Source organism: Canis lupus, chromosome 14 (genome assembly GCF_003254725.2).
Source record: "Canis lupus dingo isolate Sandy chromosome 14, ASM325472v2, whole genome shotgun sequence".
Classification (NCBI taxonomy): Eukaryota; Metazoa; Chordata; class Mammalia; order Carnivora; family Canidae; genus Canis; species Canis lupus.
Genome location: NC_064256.1, coordinates 7688929 through 7709816, shown reverse-complemented (window position 1 = coordinate 7709816; position 20888 = coordinate 7688929). Strand labels below are relative to the sequence as shown.

Below are 20888 nucleotides of genomic sequence, written 5' to 3'. Positions count from 1 at the left end.
GAAGGCAGTGACCAACAGGAGGTTCCTTGAACACACATGGAGAAGAGATAGGCAGTAGTAGCACACCATTATAGAGTATTTTTACCACGTAGGTACAATAGATATAAATAGCCTCTGGAGAGTAGTAAAATAATTAATAATTCAGAAGGTGAGTTTGGGCCATTACCTTTGTTTTTGTATGATTTGTTTAAGTGTAAGCTTATATAATTAATTTTTTAATAATGGCTGTGTTTAATAACCGCTTTGTCAAAATCCTGAAAATTTAAGTTTTCATGATCTCTGTTTTGCACTGGCTCGAGCATACTACTATGCCACACTTTCTCATTTGCCTACTGTTTCCAAATAAATAAGCCTCTTTGCTTTGTGAACAACCTGGTGTTTAAATATATATATATTAAATAAATACATATATTATAAGATTATAATATAATATTTTATTATAAATTAAAATATTATATTAAATTAAATTATATTAAAATATTATAAATATTAAATTAAAATAAAATATCATAAAATATTTTATTATAAAATTATATTATTTTATTATATTATAAAATTATGATATAATATTATATTATATTAAATATATATATATATATAATCATTTTATCCCATGAAATGGGGTAGGAGAGATGGGGGTGAATTGCTTGCCTCTGTCCTAAGCTTTTCTGGCAAGGTGAGGGCCTGACTTTAGGTGATCAGTTCACTCAGAAACTTTTTGTGAGGGCCTTCACTGTCGGGGGAGAGGATTGAGGGCTGTGGGTTTCCTGGGAGCCTGCCTTGCTGTTCTGGCCAGCTCACTGCTGTCTTGGCATAACCATAGTGCAGTCATTTTCCTCATGTATACAGAGAGAATTAGTGAAAAATGGAATAAGACTACATGACTGCCAGTATGTAGTGCGAAGGGGAGATAAAAGGCCCTGCTCCCCCAATCTTTCCTTGACTTCCCTGTTTGTTACCTATCACATTCCTTGATGTCATGCCTGCCATTGTGAGCCGACAGGCCCTCCCTGGCCTGGTGGACAGCCTGTAAGTCAGGAGGGGAAGTGGAGCTGTGGAGGTGGGGGGAGCAGTGGTCACACCAACATCTTGAAATTGGGCTGGGTCTGCGTGGAGCCCCAGAGATGTTCCCCAGCCCATTCTTCCCAAGAACCAATGAGTAAAATTAGGGGCCTCCCACCTGAGGTCAGGGAACCAGGCCCTGGAGTGGAACTTGGGGTGGAAGATGGCCTTCTTTGTCAACTGATTCATTCTCCAGAATTCAACTTGTTCTCTGACTCAGTGGTGTTTGAAAGCAACTTTATCCAGGTACCCGTGTGCAGCTCAGAGCCCACTCTCTTTCCCTTTCCAAAACTTGTTCCTGAAGGTTGGTCCAAAGGAGCTGTGGCCTTGGAAAGCCCTGGGGAGGAGAAGGAAGCCACTATGGCTAGAGACCACCAGAGGGTCTGGATCCCAAATTCAGCTCAGTTTATGCCTACAACATCATGGGGCTCCCCGCAAGTCATAGGCTTTCAGGAAATAGAATTATACCCTGCAAAAGGGTACATTAGAGCTCAGTCTCCAAGCAGGGTCCATATGCACCCTCTCAGAATGTCTGCTCTGAAATCCAACTTCCTCTCTCTGGGATGGTTTGGAAACAGCCTAGTTGGAGAGCCAAGCCCCTAGAATTGGCCTTGCCCAAATTCTAAATCTCCTAAAGGATAGTGATATGGCCAATGGAAGTGACCATTTTGGGCCTGGGAAGCATGGGGCCATTGAGAGTATAGGGTGGTCATTTTAGCTTTTGGCACATGGCATATGGTGGAACATGTGACTCTTAGTCTTGGGGTAGTGAGTTCAAGCCCCACATTGGGGGTAAATTTTACTTTTAAAAAATGCATTACATCTCACTGAGGGGCTGCCCGCCTCCCTCTAGAAATCTAGCTGGGACCTGCACACCTGTGTTGCTTTGCAGGTGTGGCATAACCAGCTCCTCAGTTAGCAAACTGTGTGCTGTGTGTGGGGCAGAAGATGTAAAGAGAGATTAGATAGTGTCCCTGGCCAAGGAGCTTATGAATTTGTCAATTTAGAGGGCATGTTATAAAATGGTAACTGCTAAGAAAGCTCTGTTGGGTGGTTTGGAACTGCTGATCCCTAAAGCATGAGCAGAGAGAGGGGCGCCAGTGTCTAGGGAGTTCAGAGCCCTCTTTCGACTTTGGCAGTTGAAGAAGCCTCCCCCAAAGAGGGGGTTACACCATTCTTTGAGGTATTGCTGAGACTCTGGTAAGTGGAAGAGCAGGGGGAGGACATTCAGGCCAAGGTACTTCGAGGACCTGGGTAAAGGCAGGAGGCTGGAATGCACAGGGAGGGTCTGCAGTCAGGAATCCCTGTGACGGAGTCATAAAGCAATGAGGAGTTACAGGAGAGGGTGGAGACAATTTGAGCTTAGCTTGGAGACGCATTCACACAACAGCAAGCTCCTCCCTTACAAAGTCCCCCAGATTTCAGAGAGCCAGTTCATGGCTCCTGGTGCTCCCTGGTTCCTGCACTACTCCAGGGGGCTGCACAGTGGGGCCATCAGCTGGCAACCTAGTGGAAGGTGTGCTCCTTCCTAACACAGTCTCGGTGGAGAAGGAAATTCAGACTCAGGATACCAAATTCCAGTCCTTTCTATTTAGGTGTGATATTTTGACAGGAGGTTTACTCTCTTAATATGTTCCCTTTGACCTGATATTAAAATTGTTTAGATTCTCTGGATGGATACGTAGCAACTCGGGCAGCAGAAAACTCAGACTGTACTAGGGAGGAGAAAAGCCTGCCTGCTGAAGCTGCCCCATGGGGGAATTAAAAGTTTGAGGGGCACCTGGGTGGCACAGTCAATTGAGCATTGTATTCTTGGTTTCTGCCCTGGTTGTAATCTTTTTTTTTTATTATTATTAAAGATTTTATTTATTTATTCATGAGAAACACAGAGAGAGGAGAGAGAGAGAGAGGCAGAGACACAGGCAGAGGGAGAAGCAGGCTCCATCAGGGAGCCCAATGTGGGACTCGATCCCAGGTCTCCAGGATCATGCCCTGGGCTGAAGGCGGCACTAAACCGCTGAGCCACTGGGCTGCCCCCTGGTTGTGATCTTGGGGTCGTGGGATCGAGCGCAGCATTGGGCTCCATGCTCAGCACAAAGTCTAAGATTCTCTCTCCCTCCTCCTCTGCCCCCCTCACTCATGCTCACTGTATATTAAATAGATTAAATAAATCTTTTTAAAAATGTTTACTCGAAAGGATCCAAGTTACACAGTTAGGTGGCTCTCTTTCTCCCCTCTCCTCAGAATCACCCCTCTGCTATCACCTCTAAGAAGCATCACCCAAGAGCCCCGGTGATGCCCCGGTGGCTCAGCGGTTTAGTGCCGCCTTCAGCCCAGGGTGTGATCCTGGAGACCCAGAATCGAGTCCCACATCAGGCTCCCTGCATGGAGCCTGCGTCTCCCTCTGCCTGTGTCTCTGCTTCTCTCTCCTCTCTGTGTATTCTCATGAATAAATAAATAAAATTAAAAAAAAAGAAGTATCACCCAAGAACATTTATTTAGCACTTACTTTTAATATGTGCAGCCCTGTGTTTTATAATACATATATGACTCTCATTCCACAACATGGGCTCCAAGAAATATTTTTTTCTTCCTTCAAAATAAAAATAGACTTTTCTAGGAGCACCCTCTAGTTAGGTTTGCGGGAACTTAAATTTCAGTCCTTCCTGTGGCTTTCCTCTTGTCCCCAGTGAACATGGCTGTGAAATGGTTCTGATGGTCCTACAAAGTCTAGAACATTGGGACTAGGTCCTCTGGTCTTGGGAACATAGGGGTCACCCTTCAAATGTTCCTTACCCTGATCCCTGTGGTTCCTTGGAGGCTTCTCTGCCCACTCTGGACGGTGAGGTGGGGGTGTCTTAGCTGAAACGCTGTGTCCAGTGCCAAGCATCCAGTCTCCCTGTCTTTCCACAGCCTCAGATGCTGCAAGAAAACAGGTTCTTAAGTTTATTCAAGATCCGGCAACAACCTGGGCCCTCCCTGATGCTGGGCTGCCTGAGTCTTCCCCATTCAATAGCTCTTACCTCACTCTCCTCCTCTTCTAGAACTTTCTTTACACAATCTCCCTTCCAGATCATTAGAAACCTGGCTGGCTTCTTCAACCCAAGGATGAAGGAGTAAAATGTCGATGTCTCTCAGCTTTTTCTTACTAATGCATCTTTTTAACATTAAATAAATGTTATACCTAATGAGGTTGGGCCAAGCGTGAGGTAGACTCTTGATTTTGGTCAGGTTATGATCTCAGGGTTGTGGGATCCAGCCCCACAAAGGGCTCCCTGATCAGTGTGGGAGTATGCTTGTCCTTCCCCTTTCTCCTTTGCCCCCCTCCCCATTTCAAATAAATAAATAAATAAAAATCTTTAAAGCTAGATAAAACAGAGGACACAAAGAAGGGTAACACAGTTTCCTGTTACCAGTAAACTGATTTGTCTGGGGAAACCCACACAAAGATGGATGCTGATCATGGCCCAGCCCAATATACTGCACACCTGCAAGAAACCCAGGTGCTCTAAGCATGTCACCAAGTTGAAGTGCTGCAGCACTTGTATTTGTCCACCCTGTCTTCTGCTTCTCTCTGACCTATGTACCTGGGGCTGATTTCTAGGTCACTAAGCCCGGGAATTGGATGGATGTCTATGAAGGGTCTACCACTGTGATCCTTGGGGTGACCTCCTCGGTGCCCTCCTTGCCACTTCCCAACGTCCTCCTGATGGCCAACGTCACCTGGCCCCGGGGTCAGTTTCCCTCCTGGAGCACGCCTGATTGTGCTCCAGAGGTCACCCTCAGCAGGTAAAGTAAGGCTTGAGGGAGGGGCCAGAAGAGGTGGGATGACCGCATTGTTTTGCAGTTGGATTTTAGATAAAAGAAAGGACAGTGTGTTCATGTATAAACTATGTAGAATTCATTCATTAATTTAACAAATGTTTATTTAGTGTCTGAGTGTACTAGGCACTGTGCTTGGTGCTATGGGTATAGAGTACTAGTCCCTGTCTCAGCCTGGTCTTTGAGGATCTTGGCTCTTATTTATTTATTTATTTATTTATTTATTTATTTATATTTATTGCTATTGATTTATTTAATATTTATTTATCTCTATATTTATATATTCATATTTTTATTTGTATATTGTCTTTATAGATATAAAAATCTATGTATATTTATAGACTTAGAGGGTTCCCCTCCCCCCAAAAGGTGAGGGGTATGAAAATCAGATGGGATTATGGAATATTCAAATTGAAAAAAAACCTACTGGATGTATAGAACATTCATTCTTCTTACTCTCAACACAGCTAACTAGGATTTGGGGCAGAGATCTGGAAATGGAGTCAGAACACCTCAGTTGCGGGTCCTACTTATGAAGATCTAAACTTTCGCAGATCAGTTAGCTGTTCTGGCCCTCAGTTTCAACATCTATAAAATGGAATTAATAATATCTTTCTTTCATCAAAGGGTTGTTGTAAGGATTGAATGAGATGTTATGCAACGACTATCAGCCATTATTATTGATGTGGGCAGGTTCTTTAGTGACAAAGGCCCTGGAAGTCAGAGAAGAGTTGTTCTTGGTAATCATTCCCCCTTGTAGGCTTCGAGCTTTCTCCCAGGGGCATCTCCCCTAACCCACTCAAGCAGAGATAGGAGGGAGCCTAATGAGGATGGGCCAAGTGTGAGGTAGGCACCACATGATTGATTGAACTGGTGAGCTTTTTGCTATGGGAATTTCCTGGTTGTGTCTAGGATTCTCCCCCTGAAGTTTGTGGAGCTACAAATCTGTGACCGGCTCCAACGCATCCTGAGGGTTAGGACCGTGACTGAAAAGATCTACTACCTGAGGCTCCACGAAAAACATCCAGAGGCTGTGTTTCAATTCTGGATCCGCTTGGTGAAAATTCTGCAGAAAGGTCTGTCCATCACCACCAAAGACCCGAGAATCCAATTCACTCACTGCCTGGTGCCCAAAATGTCCAACAGCTCCACTTCAACAACAGTAAGTGAGGCTTCCAGCCAAGACCTACAGCGAGTCGGGGGCACAGGGCGCACGGCACCTCAGAGGATGATGGATATTAGAGTCTAGTGTTGTAGGGACCAACTCCATTTTCCATGGCCACTGAGGCACACACCCTGAACTGAGGTCTACAAACATGAAAAGCAAATTCATTTACTTTTCCTAAAAAAGAGCTATAAAGTGCTTAACTCACTTAAAAATTGTTTCGTCGGGTTTTCCCCTCCCAATATTATAAAGAGATAATACTCACTGAAGAAAATTAGAAAATTATAGAACAATTTCTCCCACTTTTTCCCAACCCCACGCAAATCACTTGGAACATTCTGCATATTTCTTTTCCTTTCCAGTCTTCCATTTTATTTATTATTCTTTTTCTTTTTTATTGTTTGATTTTTTTTATTAGATTTGGCATTAAAGTTATGCTGTCTTCTTAACATCAACTGAAGAATTTTGCATGTGCTTTCACATCATTGAGTATTTCAAAACTTTGAAAACATTTATTCTTTAAAGGTTAGAGGCTAGATTGAATTTGCTAAGAGTCCATCTTATCCAGGTTCTATCTATCTATCATCTATCTGTCTATCTATCTATCTATCTATCTATCTATCTATCTATCTATCTATCTACCTATCTTCTCCAAGTTTTTATTTAAATTCCAGTTAGTTGGCATACAGTGTAATACTGGTTTCTACTAGTTTCAAGTGTAGAATTTAGTAATGCATCACACACTTACAGCACCTGGTGCTCATCACAAGTGTCCTCCTTAATCCCCATCAACCTTTTAACCCATCCCCACCCACCCCTCAAGCAACCCTCAATTTGTTGTCTATTGTTAAGAGTCTGTTTCCTGGTTTTGCCTCTTTCTTTCCCTCTGTTCATTCGTTTTGTTTCTTAAACAGTTTTCCATTTTAAATTAATTTTTACTTTATAGATTTGAGGATATTAAATATATAATGTTTCTGAATGTTGCTTTTTCGACTTAGATTACATCAGAAGCATTTTTCCATTTCTTTTTAAAGCTCTTTATGCACATCATTTTGATAATTTCATGCTGTTCAGTAGTTGTATGAATGAATTAAAATTCACTTTGCCATTCTCCTATTATCAGCCACTTCGAATTGTTTCTAACTTTTCATTATTGTAAGTGATGTTAAAACAAGCATTTATGTGTATGGTCCACATTTCTGATTGTTTCTCAGAATAGATTATTAGAATTCAAAGGGTATGAACATTTTTAAGGCTCTTGATATATATGGCCAGATTATTTCCAGGAAGCAAGCTCATGCAGAAGTATACTCTGCAATGCCTTCCAACATACAGAAGGCTTTTCCTGGACCTGCTTAGGGAAGAGGCACAGAAAGAAAGAACTTAATAGGCTGGATTGCCTAAGACTTTCAGATTTTAGTATCTAAACACGTTCCTCTTGTGGAATTAGGTATCCTATGGCCTCTTAATGTTTGTGAGCAGGAGCCATAGTAGCCCATCAGAGAGAGGAGGTGATCCTGCCATGGTTCAATTGTGGTCTGAGGATTCTGAGGTTTAATGTTTAAGGGACATTTCCCAGGTGTAGGCCCAGGTGTAGTTTCCCAGGTGTAGGCCGGAAGATTCAAGTGAGTTCCTTCAAGGTTCTGGCCTGAGGAGGTCAAGAACTGTCCGAGGGCAGACCTGGTTATCTGACTGTAAATTTCTCCACCCAGCCTGAAAGCAGCCTCCCGTCATCCACTCAGCCCAGCGAAAACTTCATGCTGTTGGCAGCTGAGCAGACCAGTGGCAGTTTCTCGAATATCTCAGGAAGACCCCAGCTCACAGCAGACAGGTGGGGTCCTCCACACCGGTTGCTCCAATATCCCTTCCCGCAGCACTGAGCCATGGGTGGTGTCAGTGACACCCTCTGCCAAATTATCTCAGTTCCTTCTTTTTATTCTAGATAATTATGTGAATGACTTCTCCCCTTATTTTTATTATAAGCCTGTCCTTGAAAACAGGGTTTGTGGCTGATTGGTCTGAATATATCCTAGGCAAATTGTAGTGCTTTCATATAGACAGTGCTCAATAAAAGGAACGAGAGATGAGTAAATTAATTCGAAGAAAGTTAAGCTAATAAAACAGGCTTAGGGAGTTAAATATTCACTATCTCCAGTCCCAGCTCATCAGGATTCCCTGGGTAAGACAGTTCTGAGTTCTCTTTACCTCACTTATCTGTTCTGTAAGATGGACAGAATAAACAGTAGGCCAAAGTGGAGATGGCTCCAACACCATTTACTAATTTGCTAAGTAATTACATTGGACTCTATGCAACAAGTGATGGAAAACAAAAGCAAAAACATGCAACTAATACATTGAACAATTACTACTTGAAGGGTGTAATCAAAATGTAAATGTATTTTTGTTTCCCCCCTTTTTTTAAAATTTTATTTATTCATTCATTAGAGACAAAGAGAGAGAGAGAGGCAGAGACACAGGTAGAGGGAGAAGCAGGCTCCACACAGAGATCCCAATGTGGGACTCGATCCCAGGACTCCAGGATCACACCCTGGGCTGAAGGCGGTGCTAAACAGCTGAGCCACCCGGGCGTCCCATTGCTTTCCCTTTACAATTTCTTCAGTGGGAAAAGTTTTCTTCCTGCCCCTAGATAAAAGCTGGTTCTCAATTCTGAAATTAAAATGTCTGGTGCCTAATAATGATCAAAAACTCTGAACTGTTTGCACCTTCCCTCAGCCTGGCCTCATGTTCAGATGGTCCTTTATAGTGGGCACTGGGTTGTCACTCCTCTTGTTCTCTTTCTTAATTTGAAAGCTCACTTTTTCTCTTAGGAGCTTTCTTGGGTTCTTTGAAGTCCCATACCTGATACTCCTCTCATGCCCCACTGCAACTCTGGTGATGCTCTGACACCTTCCTTTCATCTGGCCACCACCTCTTGGACCCTGACTCTGCCGCCATCCACGCCACCCAGACACTAGCGGTCATAGCCCCTTTGCCCTTTAAGGGAGTCCCCTTGGGCAGGACTTGTCATGGCTCCAGGCTGGCTCCCACTCTCTCTTTCTGGTATGGTCCACATTTGACCCTCAGGAAATGTCCTCTTAGATTTGACAAACCACTGGACATAGAAGCAACTCCTCTTCACTCTGCCACCTAAGAGACCCTGCCTTCCATCTTTCCCACCCTTCAGATTTCCTGAGTGGGAGCTCTGCCCCTCCCTACTGGGCCTCCCAGGACCTCTGGGGCCATGGCTCAAGGTCCCTGGGTGGTCCCGGGAAGCCCTTCTCTCTCAGATTGAGGGGAAAAGGCAGCAGCTTTAGACAAAGGACTTTCCATGCTACCTTAGCCTCCCTCTGGGGCACCGTCCCAATGCCAATGATGGTCATGCTGGGTTGGTCTCCCAGGTCACTGTGTGCCTTTATGTGTGCTTTCCAGGCTTGTTTTTGGTTTTGTTTTTAATCTCAAGGTAGTTTTATTGAATTATATAAAATCTTCTTTGGATACTCTATATGTATTGGATCATCTTTGCTTATCTAATAGAGCTGTCACTTTCTCTTTTTTTCTTTCTTTAATTTCTGCTTTTGTCCCTTTATTTCTCTTAGGGCATTATCCGCTTTGTATGCTCTTGTATTCTTTCTGGTTTAGGCTTCATTTTGGAAATCTTCATTTCTTTAAAAATGTCTAATTCTTCAGTTTTATCACCATGTTTATAAACCTTTTAAATTCTGAGTTGTGTTGTTCTTTCATATATTCTATCACTTTCTTAATTTCTTTCAGCTCATTTTGAAATGCTGAGTTGTGGTTTTCACTTGTTTTGCTGGCTCATCTTTTTAGTGTGCTTTCATTGTCTGTAAGCATTTATTATGCTTCATATACTCTTTTTTTTCCTTATATAATTTTTCACAGGGTTTGATTACTCTTCTGATGGTTACTTCTGATGTGAAATGATTTTTCTGAACTTTGGGAAACGAGGGTGGGTCAAGCTTTCTGGTCTGGGCTCTAGGTTGTCTTTGTGAAGTGTTTACGGCCTTGTGCTTTCTAGGCCTCCTGGGGCTGCATTCCTCTTCCTGTCTTTAGCTGATCTCTCTCTCTTTTCTTTGCTTCCTCAATTTAGACCCCGTTTCCAATGGTTTTTCCTTAGTATGAGGCTGTGTCTTACAAGAGAGAATGTTAGATGGCTTTGAAAGTTCATAAGGCACGTATTGCGCCAACCCCTTCCGCCTTTACCACAGCCAGACCCCTTGCACTTCCTCCCAGTTTCCTCCTTCTCAAACTGTCCTGCTGCACTTCCACTGAGAACCTGTGGGAGGTTGGGAGCTCTCCTGTTTTCAGATACATCAGATGCCCTGTTGCTTCTCTTTGCTCCCTCATACACAGATGTGGACACCAAGTGCGTCTTGATGCCCTCTGTAGCTGAAATTGTTTATCACGAGCTTTTTCTCCAGCAGGTCTTTATCTGTGAGCCTGAATAGAAGTAGGAAGTAGTTGATTCCCCACCCCACCCCCCCACCCCCACCCCCAACCATGATAAGTTTGCTTCCGTCAGGTGCCTCAGAGATATTACTGGCTCAGGAGAAATTTTTTTATATTAGTTTTTCAACTTGGGAGTTCTTGGACCATATGCCATTTCAGATTTCAAAAGAGCATAAGAATTTTCAGGAGAGACTTTCCTTTTGACTCAGAATCCAGGTGAATATAGATGAAGCTGTGGCACCAGATGCATTTCCTTCTGGTGCATCCTTTCACAGAGAAGGTGGCTTTGAGAGTTCTGATTTATGCAAATACCTCAGTCAAGTCCCTGCCTTGCTTGGGCCCAAGACTTTACCTCCTGTGTCTCATGGCCATGAAAATACCCAGGGCACAAAGACTGACAAGTCCCTCGGGCACCCCCAGCTTCAGCCCGCACTTTGCCTGTCTTTAATATTTGGCCCCTGGGATTTTTCTTTGCTTTTTGTGGGTTTAACAATGCCTTTAAAATTATGTGATTAGGGGCAGCCCTGGTGGCGCAGCGGTTTGGTGCTGCCTGCAGCCTGGGGTGTGATCCTGGAGACCCGGGATCGAGTCCCACATCGGGCTCCCTGCATGGAGCCTGCTTCTCCCTCTGCCTGTGTCTCTGCCCCTCTCTCTCTATGTCTATGAATAAATAAATAAAGTCTTAAAAAAATTATGTGATTATATTTTATCTAGCATTTCTAGGTGTTTTATACGAAGATTTTTTTAGATTATTCGGCCATTTTGCCAAGTGCTAGCTACATAACTCTAAAATTAGTTTCACTTAAAAAAAAACTCAGTGCATTCCTCTTTGAATAGTTACAGTGTGAGTGATTTTTATTTATTTATTTTTGTGCTTTTTTATGGTCCCCCCCCTTTTTTTTAATTTAAAATGAGCATGTATCTCACTTAGAATCAAAATTTTTAAAAATTTGGCTACACTGTTTTTCTAGACACATTAAGTGGCTGTGACTTTTTTTAAGTTGTTAATGTTTCAGAGAATTGTCTTAAGGTTTTCTTTGGCTTAGGCTGCTGCCTGGCAGTTTATAGTAGGCATCAGGCAGATCCCAGTGGGCTCAGATCTCACCTTTGAGTCTTAACACATTAGGTTCACGACATATAAATGCGACACCTAAGGTTTGGAGGGGTGTCTGTTCCACTCCAGCAGAGCAGGCCTTAGCTTGAGCCTCTTGCCTGCTGGGCTTTCTCTGCTCAAGTCACTCTTGATATATTATACTGTATATGCATGTGTCACTGCCAATCATTGCCACATTCACATCTATGTTCAAGGCACGTGTACAGGAAATAACATAATTTTAAAACAGTTTTTAAATTAAATTCCTAACAATGCTTTTTTTTTTTTTTCTTTTATTGCTTCCAACGACCTCAATTTCTGGGCTCCAACAGTAACACCAATGTTGCCATCAAAATAGACAATTTGGACAGCTATCAGACACCCGCAAGAGTGGTATCTCCAGTCAATTTGAACATACCCATGAGAGCTGCCTTGAGCCACAGTCTCTGGGAACAAGAGAATCCAGATGAACACTTCCTGCAGGCTCCTGTTGCCAGTTCCCTAGGAGAGAACCTTTTAGGACCCTGATACCTGGCCAAAACAGGGTGATCTTCCCTAGCTTCATTCAGTGCACTAGCTACAACCTCCTTTAATGCTGTTTTCCCACTGTGGGCCAAAAGACCATGGGAGAGGTATGATGGTGCTTATAACAAAGTGCTTCTGTACTTCCACCAATAAACCTCCAAGTGAGTTCCTAATTGTTAGAGGTTGTGCTCTGTGGGGCTTCAGGCTCGGGATGGACTTATTAGGAGCAGAATCTCACCCTCTAGGGAGGTAAGTGGGGAAAATGTTCTGCTAAGTTGAAACCCCAGAGCAGCCAAGCAAAGCCAAAATATCTAGTCTGGAGGAAAGGGCCAGGGGGAGAAACTCAACTTCCCCTTTCAGAAGGGCAGGGGAATCAGAGGCAGAACTGCTACAAGCCCAAAGTGAAAGAAATCCTGAGAGTGATGCTGACCAACTGGGAGATAACTTTGCATTGCCCCACTTACCTCAAGCAACAAAGTGAGCCTTTACCACCCCAACTGCCATGTTAATGTATAGATATGAAGGCTCACCCTGGGCCGTGCAAAGCTTGATTGCTAATAAAGATGTGGCTTCTGGTAGGGATGACGATGACCACCTGTCACTGGAAGTCCTACTTGTTTTGGTGCTTCCTACCCTGGACCTAATGGAAGCAACCTGGAAGATACAGTAACTGTGTATATCAGAGACAGAGCAGGAGCTTGGGCCAACCTCTGGACCAATGGCAGATAATCACTTGGAAAATATTACCACAAGATTCCAGAAATATTCATCAGGCTCCTGCTAGATGTCAGACACTGAGCTTGATGCTGGGTATGTTAGAGAGAAGGAGATGGACAAGCTACCTGCCTTGAGGGAGGATGCGGGAGAGATACTGAGCCCTATTCTGGAGACACAAAAAAGCCATTAAGGTCGACATGGTGGTTAAACCACTGGCCTGCAAATCAAGGCCAGGGGCACTTCTTTTCTAGAGTTCACATGAGTGGAAATAGTGTGATGGAGGGAAAAAGAACACAGCCATTCTCCCCTTGAGCACACTTGGGTGGGCTGAGTGGTAAATCCTGGCCTGACTGGGTCAGCAAAGACATGAGCTGAGAGGATGCCTAATGTTTGTGGGTTTCTTCTTGTCTCCCATAAAAAGAAAAACAAAAAAAATTTCCTTCCAGCATGTTACAGTGAAGCTGAGCAAGTGCTGATGAGGGACTGAGAGCAGTCTGAGAGTAGAACTTGGAGGCTGATGTGAAGGGTAACCTTGCTTCCCAGCTTATGCCTGTGGTCCTAGTATCACTAGTGACATATCCATGCTGCTCTTAAAGCGCCCCTGCATGAAGGGTCAATCAACTCCACTGATACAGTGTGTTTTACAAACATTTAGGGGATCTGCACCTTCATTTCTATTGCCTTGGTTTACAACTCCGTCGGCTCTCACCTAGATTACTGTGATAACCCCAGCTGGTCTCCCAACCTCTCCTCATTATAACAATACTAGCTAACTTTATTTTTTTTTTAGTTTTATTTTATTTTATTATAAAAGATTTTATGTATTTATTCATAAGAGATAAAGAGAGAGAGGCAGAGACACAAGAAGAGGGAGAAGCAGGCTCCATGCAGGGAGCCTGATGGGGACTTGATTCCAGGACCCTAGGATCATGACCTGAGCCAAAAGCAGACACTCAACCACTGAGCCACCCAGGTGCCCCACTAGCTAACTTCATTAGCAACTGACCATGTGCCAAACCCTATGCTAAGACTTTATAAAGATCACTTAATCCTTACAACTCATTGGGAGGTAGATACTCTTTAAAATATTATTTGTTTGAGAGAGAGAAAGAGAGAGAGTACAGCAGGCTCCCTGCTGAGCAGGTAGCCCAACAAGGGGCTCAACCCCAGGCCCCTGGGATCATGACCTGAGCTGAAGGCAGATGGATGCCCAACTGGCTGAGCCACCCAGGTGCCCCAGGAGTAGATACTCTTGTTAACACATTTCACAGAGGGTGAATGTGAGCCATAGAGGGGTTCAAGAATTTGCTTAAGGTCATAGAGGGAGTAAGCAGTGGGGTCAGGATCTGAGCCCAGTCTAACTCCAAAAGCCAATAACTCTGATTTCTTTCCAATCCACTTCCCTTCTATACTTCTAAAGAGCAATCTGTTTGAAACACAAATCTGACTACAGCTTCACCCTTGATAAAAGCCAAACCCTTTGATAGGAAATGACCAGGCGTATTTCTCCAGCCTTTCTACTTCCCCAGAGGCTGCTTCCCTCCCATCTCAAGTTCCTACCATGTTAAACTTAGTGCAGTTTCCTAAATGCACAGTGCATTTACATCCTGCAAGGGTGTGGCATGTCCTTCACTCTGCCCACATCACTTTCCTTGTGTTTCTTCCTATTGTTCAAGAGAACAATGGTTTAAAGTTTCTGTGTTTCCCTTTTATGAGGGCACATTATCTTTTTTTTTTAATTTTTATTTATTTATGATAGTCACAGAGAGAGAGAGAGAGAGAGAGAGAGAGAGGCAGAGACACAGGCAGAGGGAGATGCAGGTTCCATGCACCGGGAGCCCAACGTGGGATTCGATCCCGGGTCTCCAGGATCGCGCCCTGGGCCAAAGGCAGGCGCTAAACCGCTGTGCCACCCAGGGATCCCATGAGGGCACATTATCAGTGTAAATGGCCCAAGGTCTCTTCAGAGATGCCTAAGAGGAACACTCATGGTAGGCAGTTTACAGTATTAGTAATAGTGTTCCTAGTTAAGGATCCCAGGCTTCCCTTTATTCAAGGAGATGGGCTGTGAGCAGCTGTGGTTCCCTAACTGTATCCATGAGAGCCAGCTTTCACTTGATGATCCAAATGACCTGGGATCCCTGGGTGGCAGCAGCGGTTTGGCGCCTGCCTTTGGCCCAGGGCATGATCCTGGAGACCCGGGATCGAATCCCATGTCGGGCTCCCAGTGCATGGAGCCTGCTTCTCCCTCTGCCTGTGTCTCTGCCTCTCTCTCTCTCTCACTGTGTGCCTATCATAAATAAATTTAAAAAAACACAGAAACTTTAAAGAACTGTGGGCCACTGACTCTGAGTTAACACCAAAGGGGGACCCAAAATGCTACTGTGTAGTCTGCCCATCAAAATGGAATCCTTCAAAAAAAAAAAATGGAATCCTTCATAGTGTTGAGTAAAACATGGTTTCAAAGGAAAACACAAAGAGTAAGACAATTTGTCTAAAACTCTGCAATCTGGGACGCCTGGGTAGCTCAGCAGTTGAGCTACCTTCAGCACAGGTCGTGATTCCAGGTCCAGGGATTGAGTCCTGCATTGGGCTTCCCACAGGGAGCCTGCTTCTCCCTTTGCCTATGTCTCTGCCCCTCTCTGTCTCTCATGAATAAATAAAATCTTAAAAAAAAAAACAAAAACTCTTCATCCCTATCCAGAAACATGCAAGTGAGCAAAACAACCCATTTAGGTCCTGAAATCTGGCTTACATAGCAAGGATGAGCAGAGATGCTTGAGGCCCATGGCAGAGTGCCTCTCTGAACAGAGCAGAGAGTCACATTGTGCTGCACATTTGTTATTATTGGCCACCAGTCATCCATTCTCCAAGTTGTTCTCTTGAGAAACCCCTCAATTTCTCCTGAGAAACCACCCAGCCTGCTGCAGCATTTGATGAGATGTTCAGTTGGCCGCCCTTACCTGAATCCATGGAGCTATTCTGATGGCAGTGCATTCAACTCTGGCTCTGGCTCTGGCTCTGGCTTTTCAGCTGCCCCTTTGAATCTGTGAGCTAACCCATATCCTTCCAATAAATTCCCTTTGGTTTAAATTAGAGTCAGCTCCTTTTCTTGGCAAAGAACTCTAATAGCAAGTGACATCTGTTCTTCAAGAGTTCCTAGTCCCACCAAGGAAATGGCCGTGTAAACAATCATAATGGTGTGAGAAAGGCTATAAACAGGCACACGCAGGATGTGATAGGAGCGTAGAGCTCCATTGATAAGGTCAAGTATCATACCCATCAGTTATAATAAGAGGTGGAAGCCATTAAAAACAAGCAAATGGGGATCCCTGGGTGGCGCAGCGGTTTGGCGCCTGCCTTTGGCCCAGGGCACGATCCTGGAGACCCGGGATCGAATCCCACGTCGGGCTCCCGGTGCATGGAGCCTGCTTCTCCCTCTGCCTGTGTCTCTGCCTCTCTCTCTCTCTCTCTCTCTCTCACTGTGTGCCTATCATAAATAAATTAAAAAAAAAAATGACCTGAATCATTGCCTCTCCATTTTATTCCTAGAGACCCTAACTCAGTCCTGATCTTTTAGTTGTCAACAGCCAAATCTAGCTAGTTCAAGCATAAAAGGAACAGCTGAAAGGATATCGAGTAGCTGACAGACTCTCTGGAAAGGCAGGAGAGAAATGCTTAAGGCTTCCAGTTAGGACAAGGAACGATAGCCCAGCCAGGCTGCAGGACGGCTCCAACAAAAGACCCCATGCCCCACTATTGCACACACACCAGCTCCCCTGTACCCCTGGCCTGGAGTCCGTCATCCCTGAGTTCTAAAATCAGATGCTTCTACTTCCCCTGCCTCCCAGGGAGACCTCTCTGTGCAGGGCTAACCTCCTTATGTTGCTCATACCCAAGTCGAGGCCTCATGCAAGTTAGTCTGCTTGGCAGAATTCAGTTTACAGGATGCACCTGAGCCGAAAGGGGGGGCTGAAAAAGTAAGGTCTGGTCCCTTTGAGGAGATGAAACTCATAATGTGTAAATCCCAAAAAAGAAGCACAGGCAGCCAGAAGGCATGAAAAATGTCCCCAAAACACCCTTGATTACGTACAGACACAGAATCTCAAAAAGTCAAACCATTCTCAGCTCTCATTATCATGCGGAACTATGCTTCCGGTCCTTGAGTGCCCCAGAATTCTCTTTTTTCCCACTGAGATTATAGATCCTGTTCACTAGCTTAGAAACAGCCTCTTAAACATTCTAGTGCTCTCTCAAAACCTTGGAGATGTGCAAGTATTCAGGGCCTTCTAAAAGGGACGGGGTCAGGCAAGGGCAATGGCAAGTACGTGATCCAACTCAACTTTCTTGTCTCCCAAAGGCTTTGAATTCCTTTTTCTACATCACATCAAGGAATTTCTGGCCTCTCATTCTCTAATGTAAACCAGGTTGAATCTAGCTTTGCTTCAGCCAACACAGCAAACTAAGAAATATACAGCGCTGTGAGAAATAGCACAATTATGATGTAATCTCTGGTAAGAGCATCCATATCAGTAAAATCAGCCTTATCGAAAACTCTGCTCTCCCGCCTTGACGGAGTGCCTTAAAAGTTCTCCTGATCAGTATTCACACACTTGACTTCAATATGTTTTCCTGGGTAAATATTCTCTTCCCTTTGCTGATTCCCATACTTACTTACCTACCCACACCTGCTGGGGCATCATGGCATTGAATTCTGGTTGCTGGCGTAATACCATGGAGGGGATTGTTCAATACCCTCCTGTAAGGAGAGATGGACTTCCTCTCCCATGGGATGGGCAGCGGGGAGTGTTGAGAAAGACCTGAGGGTTTGGGTCATCCAGGTCTTCTCTGTTATCCCTGCTCCAGCTGATGGAATCTCGCTGTTACATTGTGCCTCTTTTACACAAGATACCAGATGGAAGCTGTGATCTTGACAGCCTTCATAATGCAACAACCAAGAGACCCAAATCTGTTTTAACTTTTGTTCTTTTTAAGTTATTCGGTGTCATTAGAAGCATCTATTGTACCCCAGTGTCCTGGAATTCTTCATACCCTTACTATGCTCCTAAGGCAGAAAGCACCTACTTGCAGCAGATACCTTCTGCCGTCAAGTGGCCCTAGCTATCAACAACTGGTCATTTAATGAGCTGGGGACCATTGACAGGTAAGTTCTCACCCCAGAATACTGTTGGAATCTTGCCACATTCTATGCTGTCTTGTTGGGCTACTAAACTCCCTGGGAACCTATGACCAGCAATCCACTCTCTAGTACTAATCTGTATATCAGAGTTCTTCAGGTGCAAGCAACAGGAGTGACTCTGAGGCAGAAAGAGCTTGGGTTTGGTGTCCTCCTGTCCATTTGAGAATGGCTCAGACAATCAAAGAGGCCATCGAAGAAACTGGAATGGCTGGAAGGGGCAGACCCAGGGCAGCACCCAGGACTTGGATTTAATCTATGCTCTGTTGGGACACTCGATGGCATGAATAAGTCGTGTTCTCTGTCCTTGTGTTTATTCATTTAACATTCAGTGTCCCAGGAATCCTAGCTTGGGCCTTGTGACTCCATGTGCCAGTTACTTCTCTCCTCCCTCCAAATCCACTCCTCCTTTCTCCCCCTTCTCCATTGGTTCCTGCCTCTTCTCCTTGCTGATCTGTATAGGCTACACTCAAGGGCCCTTTGCCTCTGGAGCCCAGGTGGGTTTGGCTAGTGGGAAGTCCAGGTAGGAGGTGAGAGGGAGGGAAGAGAATGAGATCGAGATAATTCCTCCCTCCCTTGTAGTCACATAAGGTGCGATGTAGGAAAGATGTTAGGGTTCAGAGCCAATGGCCCAGAAAGAATTCTTGAGATGTCTTTGGTGCAAAAAGGTGGTTTTATTAAAGTCCAGGGACAGGACCCTTGGGCAGACAGAGCTGCGCTTGGATCACGAGGAGTGGCCCATTATATATTTTCAAGTTGGGAGGGGGTTAGGGTTAGTGTGAGTCCCTGAGGAATTTTGGAAGCAAAGTTTCCAGGACTTGAGGGGACTAGTTATTGTTAGGAAAAGGTCATTTATTACTGTCTAATAAAACCTTAGTCATGAGACCCTTCAGGTGTATATTGATGGGTCATATGCTTGGGGAACGATTGTTAACATGTACCTTAGAGGGTAGAGATAAAGGAAGTATCCAAAGGAATTTTTATATGTTAAAGTAGACATACAGGATGCTGGCGGTTGGACTAAGATTGCCTTTTGCCCTTAACAAAGCATTAACATCGAGGCAGGTGAATCCCTAGAGGAATGTCACTCTGCCTGTCTCAAGGACTTGTCAGTGGGCTATAGGTAGTAAGGAAATGTCATTTTTCTTTTGCCTTTGTTTTGCACATCAAGATGGGCTGTGTTCCTGAACAGAAAGAGACTGCTCATTTCATGGTGGCCTCTTCTTCTCAACACTTTCCTAGTGATGGATAGATACCTGGAAGGCAGGCAGGCTGGGACAAACGGCCCCCACCCTAAGAAGAAACCACCCTTAAAAGGATTTTATGCCACTCTGGAAGGAGCCCTCCACCCTTTCCCACCTGATAGATAGATGACAAAACCCTGATTGGATGACAGGCTCAGGGAGGGGTCATCAGATTAAAATGGCCCACTAGCAAGCCCATTAAAACCCCTAGATTTAGAACTCCAGCGCAACCGTCTCAGGTCCCCTCCTTCCTCCGGAGCTTCGTATTATCACTTTGCTACTGCTCAACAAACTTGGCTTTGCCACCTACCACTCTATCTGGTCTACCTCTTCCTTCTTCAAAGCAGTGTGACCAAGATCCACAGGTACCAACGGAGAAAAAAAATCCTGTAACACGAGTTCCAGGAGTCACTCATCCTGCTAACTCTTCAGGTCCATTGTAAAGACTTAAGCTGAATTTTCTATACTGAGCAGGAATGTCATCCCCTTCCTCCTGAAGTTTCCTCTTGGTAAGCTTCCCTCCACCGACCTCGCCCTGTTCCAGAGCTATGACCAAGCGGCCCTGGCTACACGACAATTGCTGGGCTGGTCTATTGCTTCTCTTCTGGTTCCCTCCTATCCCCCAAACCTGGTTCCCTTAACTTTCATTTGTGGTAAAGACCTGCCAATAGTTTTCCAATGAATTCCCTTTGGCTTGGGTTGACCTGTCAATTTTCTGCTTACAGCCCTGAAGTGTAACTGTGACACTGTTCCCAGAAAAATGGATGCTGTGTAGGCAAATATGTCAACCATTGGTATCTTACTCGTTTGTGTATCCTCCAATAACTGGTTCCTGCTAGACACCCAAGTAAAGCTTGTTAAATAAACCTGTTTCTGCAATAGTCAGCTCTGGTGCCCCACATCGTTCTTCCCAACCCCAACACCCCCCAACAAGGGAAGAAACTATGGCCTTTGCTGAATGGACTTCATCATTAAAATGATTCCTCAAACTATTTCTTAGATGAAAATAACACCGGGGGGGGAACCCTGGGTGGTGCAGCAGTTTAGCGCCTGCCTTTGGTCCAGGGCGCGATCCTGGAGACCCGGGATCGAATCCCACGTCGGGCTCCCGGTGCATGGAGCCTGCTTCTCCCTCTGCCTATGTCTCTGCCTCTCTCTCTCTCTCTCTGTGACTATCATAAAGAATTAATTAATTAATTAAAAAAAGAACTCCTGACCTATGGGGTAAAAAAAGAAAGAAAGATGGGATCCCTGGGTGGCCCAGCGGTTTGGCGCCTGCCTTTGGCCCAGGGCGCGATCCTGGAGACCTGGGATCGAATCCCACGTCGGGCTCCCGGTGCATGGAGCCTGCTTCTCCCTCTGCCTGTGTCTCTGCCTCTCTCTCTCTCTCTCTCTCTCTGTGACTATCATAAATAAATAAAAATAAATAAAAATAAATAAATAAAAAAAAAGAAAGAAAGAAAATAACACCAGGGGATCCCTGGATGGCTCAGCGGTTTGGTACCTGCCTTCTGCCCAGGGTGTGATCCTGGAGTCCTAGGATCAAGTCCCACGTGGGGCTCCTTGCATGGAGCCTGCTTCTCCCTCTGCCTATGT

General features: G+C 44.7%; 1 protein-coding gene and 1 long non-coding RNA gene across 2 annotated transcripts; one reads left to right on the top strand and one right to left on the bottom strand.

Moving 5' to 3' along the window:
• The first annotated feature begins 1035 nt into the window (after window positions 1–1035).
• Window positions 1036–12307, top strand: GARIN1A (golgi associated RAB2 interactor 1A). The gene is made up of 5 exons (XM_025471570.1): window positions 1036–1308; window positions 4667–4851; window positions 5797–6046; window positions 7762–7880; window positions 11942–12307. The coding sequence occupies exons 1-5, from the start codon at window positions 1156–1158 to the stop codon at window positions 12135–12137; spliced, it is 903 nt and encodes a 300-aa protein (XP_025327355.1). The 5' UTR covers window positions 1036–1155; the 3' UTR covers window positions 12138–12307.
• On the bottom strand, window positions 1132–4061 carry LOC125752427 (uncharacterized). Its single transcript, XR_007401926.1, has 2 exons — window positions 3859–4061; window positions 1132–1399 (listed from the first exon to the last, which is right to left on the bottom strand). It is a non-coding gene; the product is annotated as an uncharacterized LOC125752427 (long non-coding RNA).
• Window positions 12308–20888: the final 8581 nt, after the last annotated feature.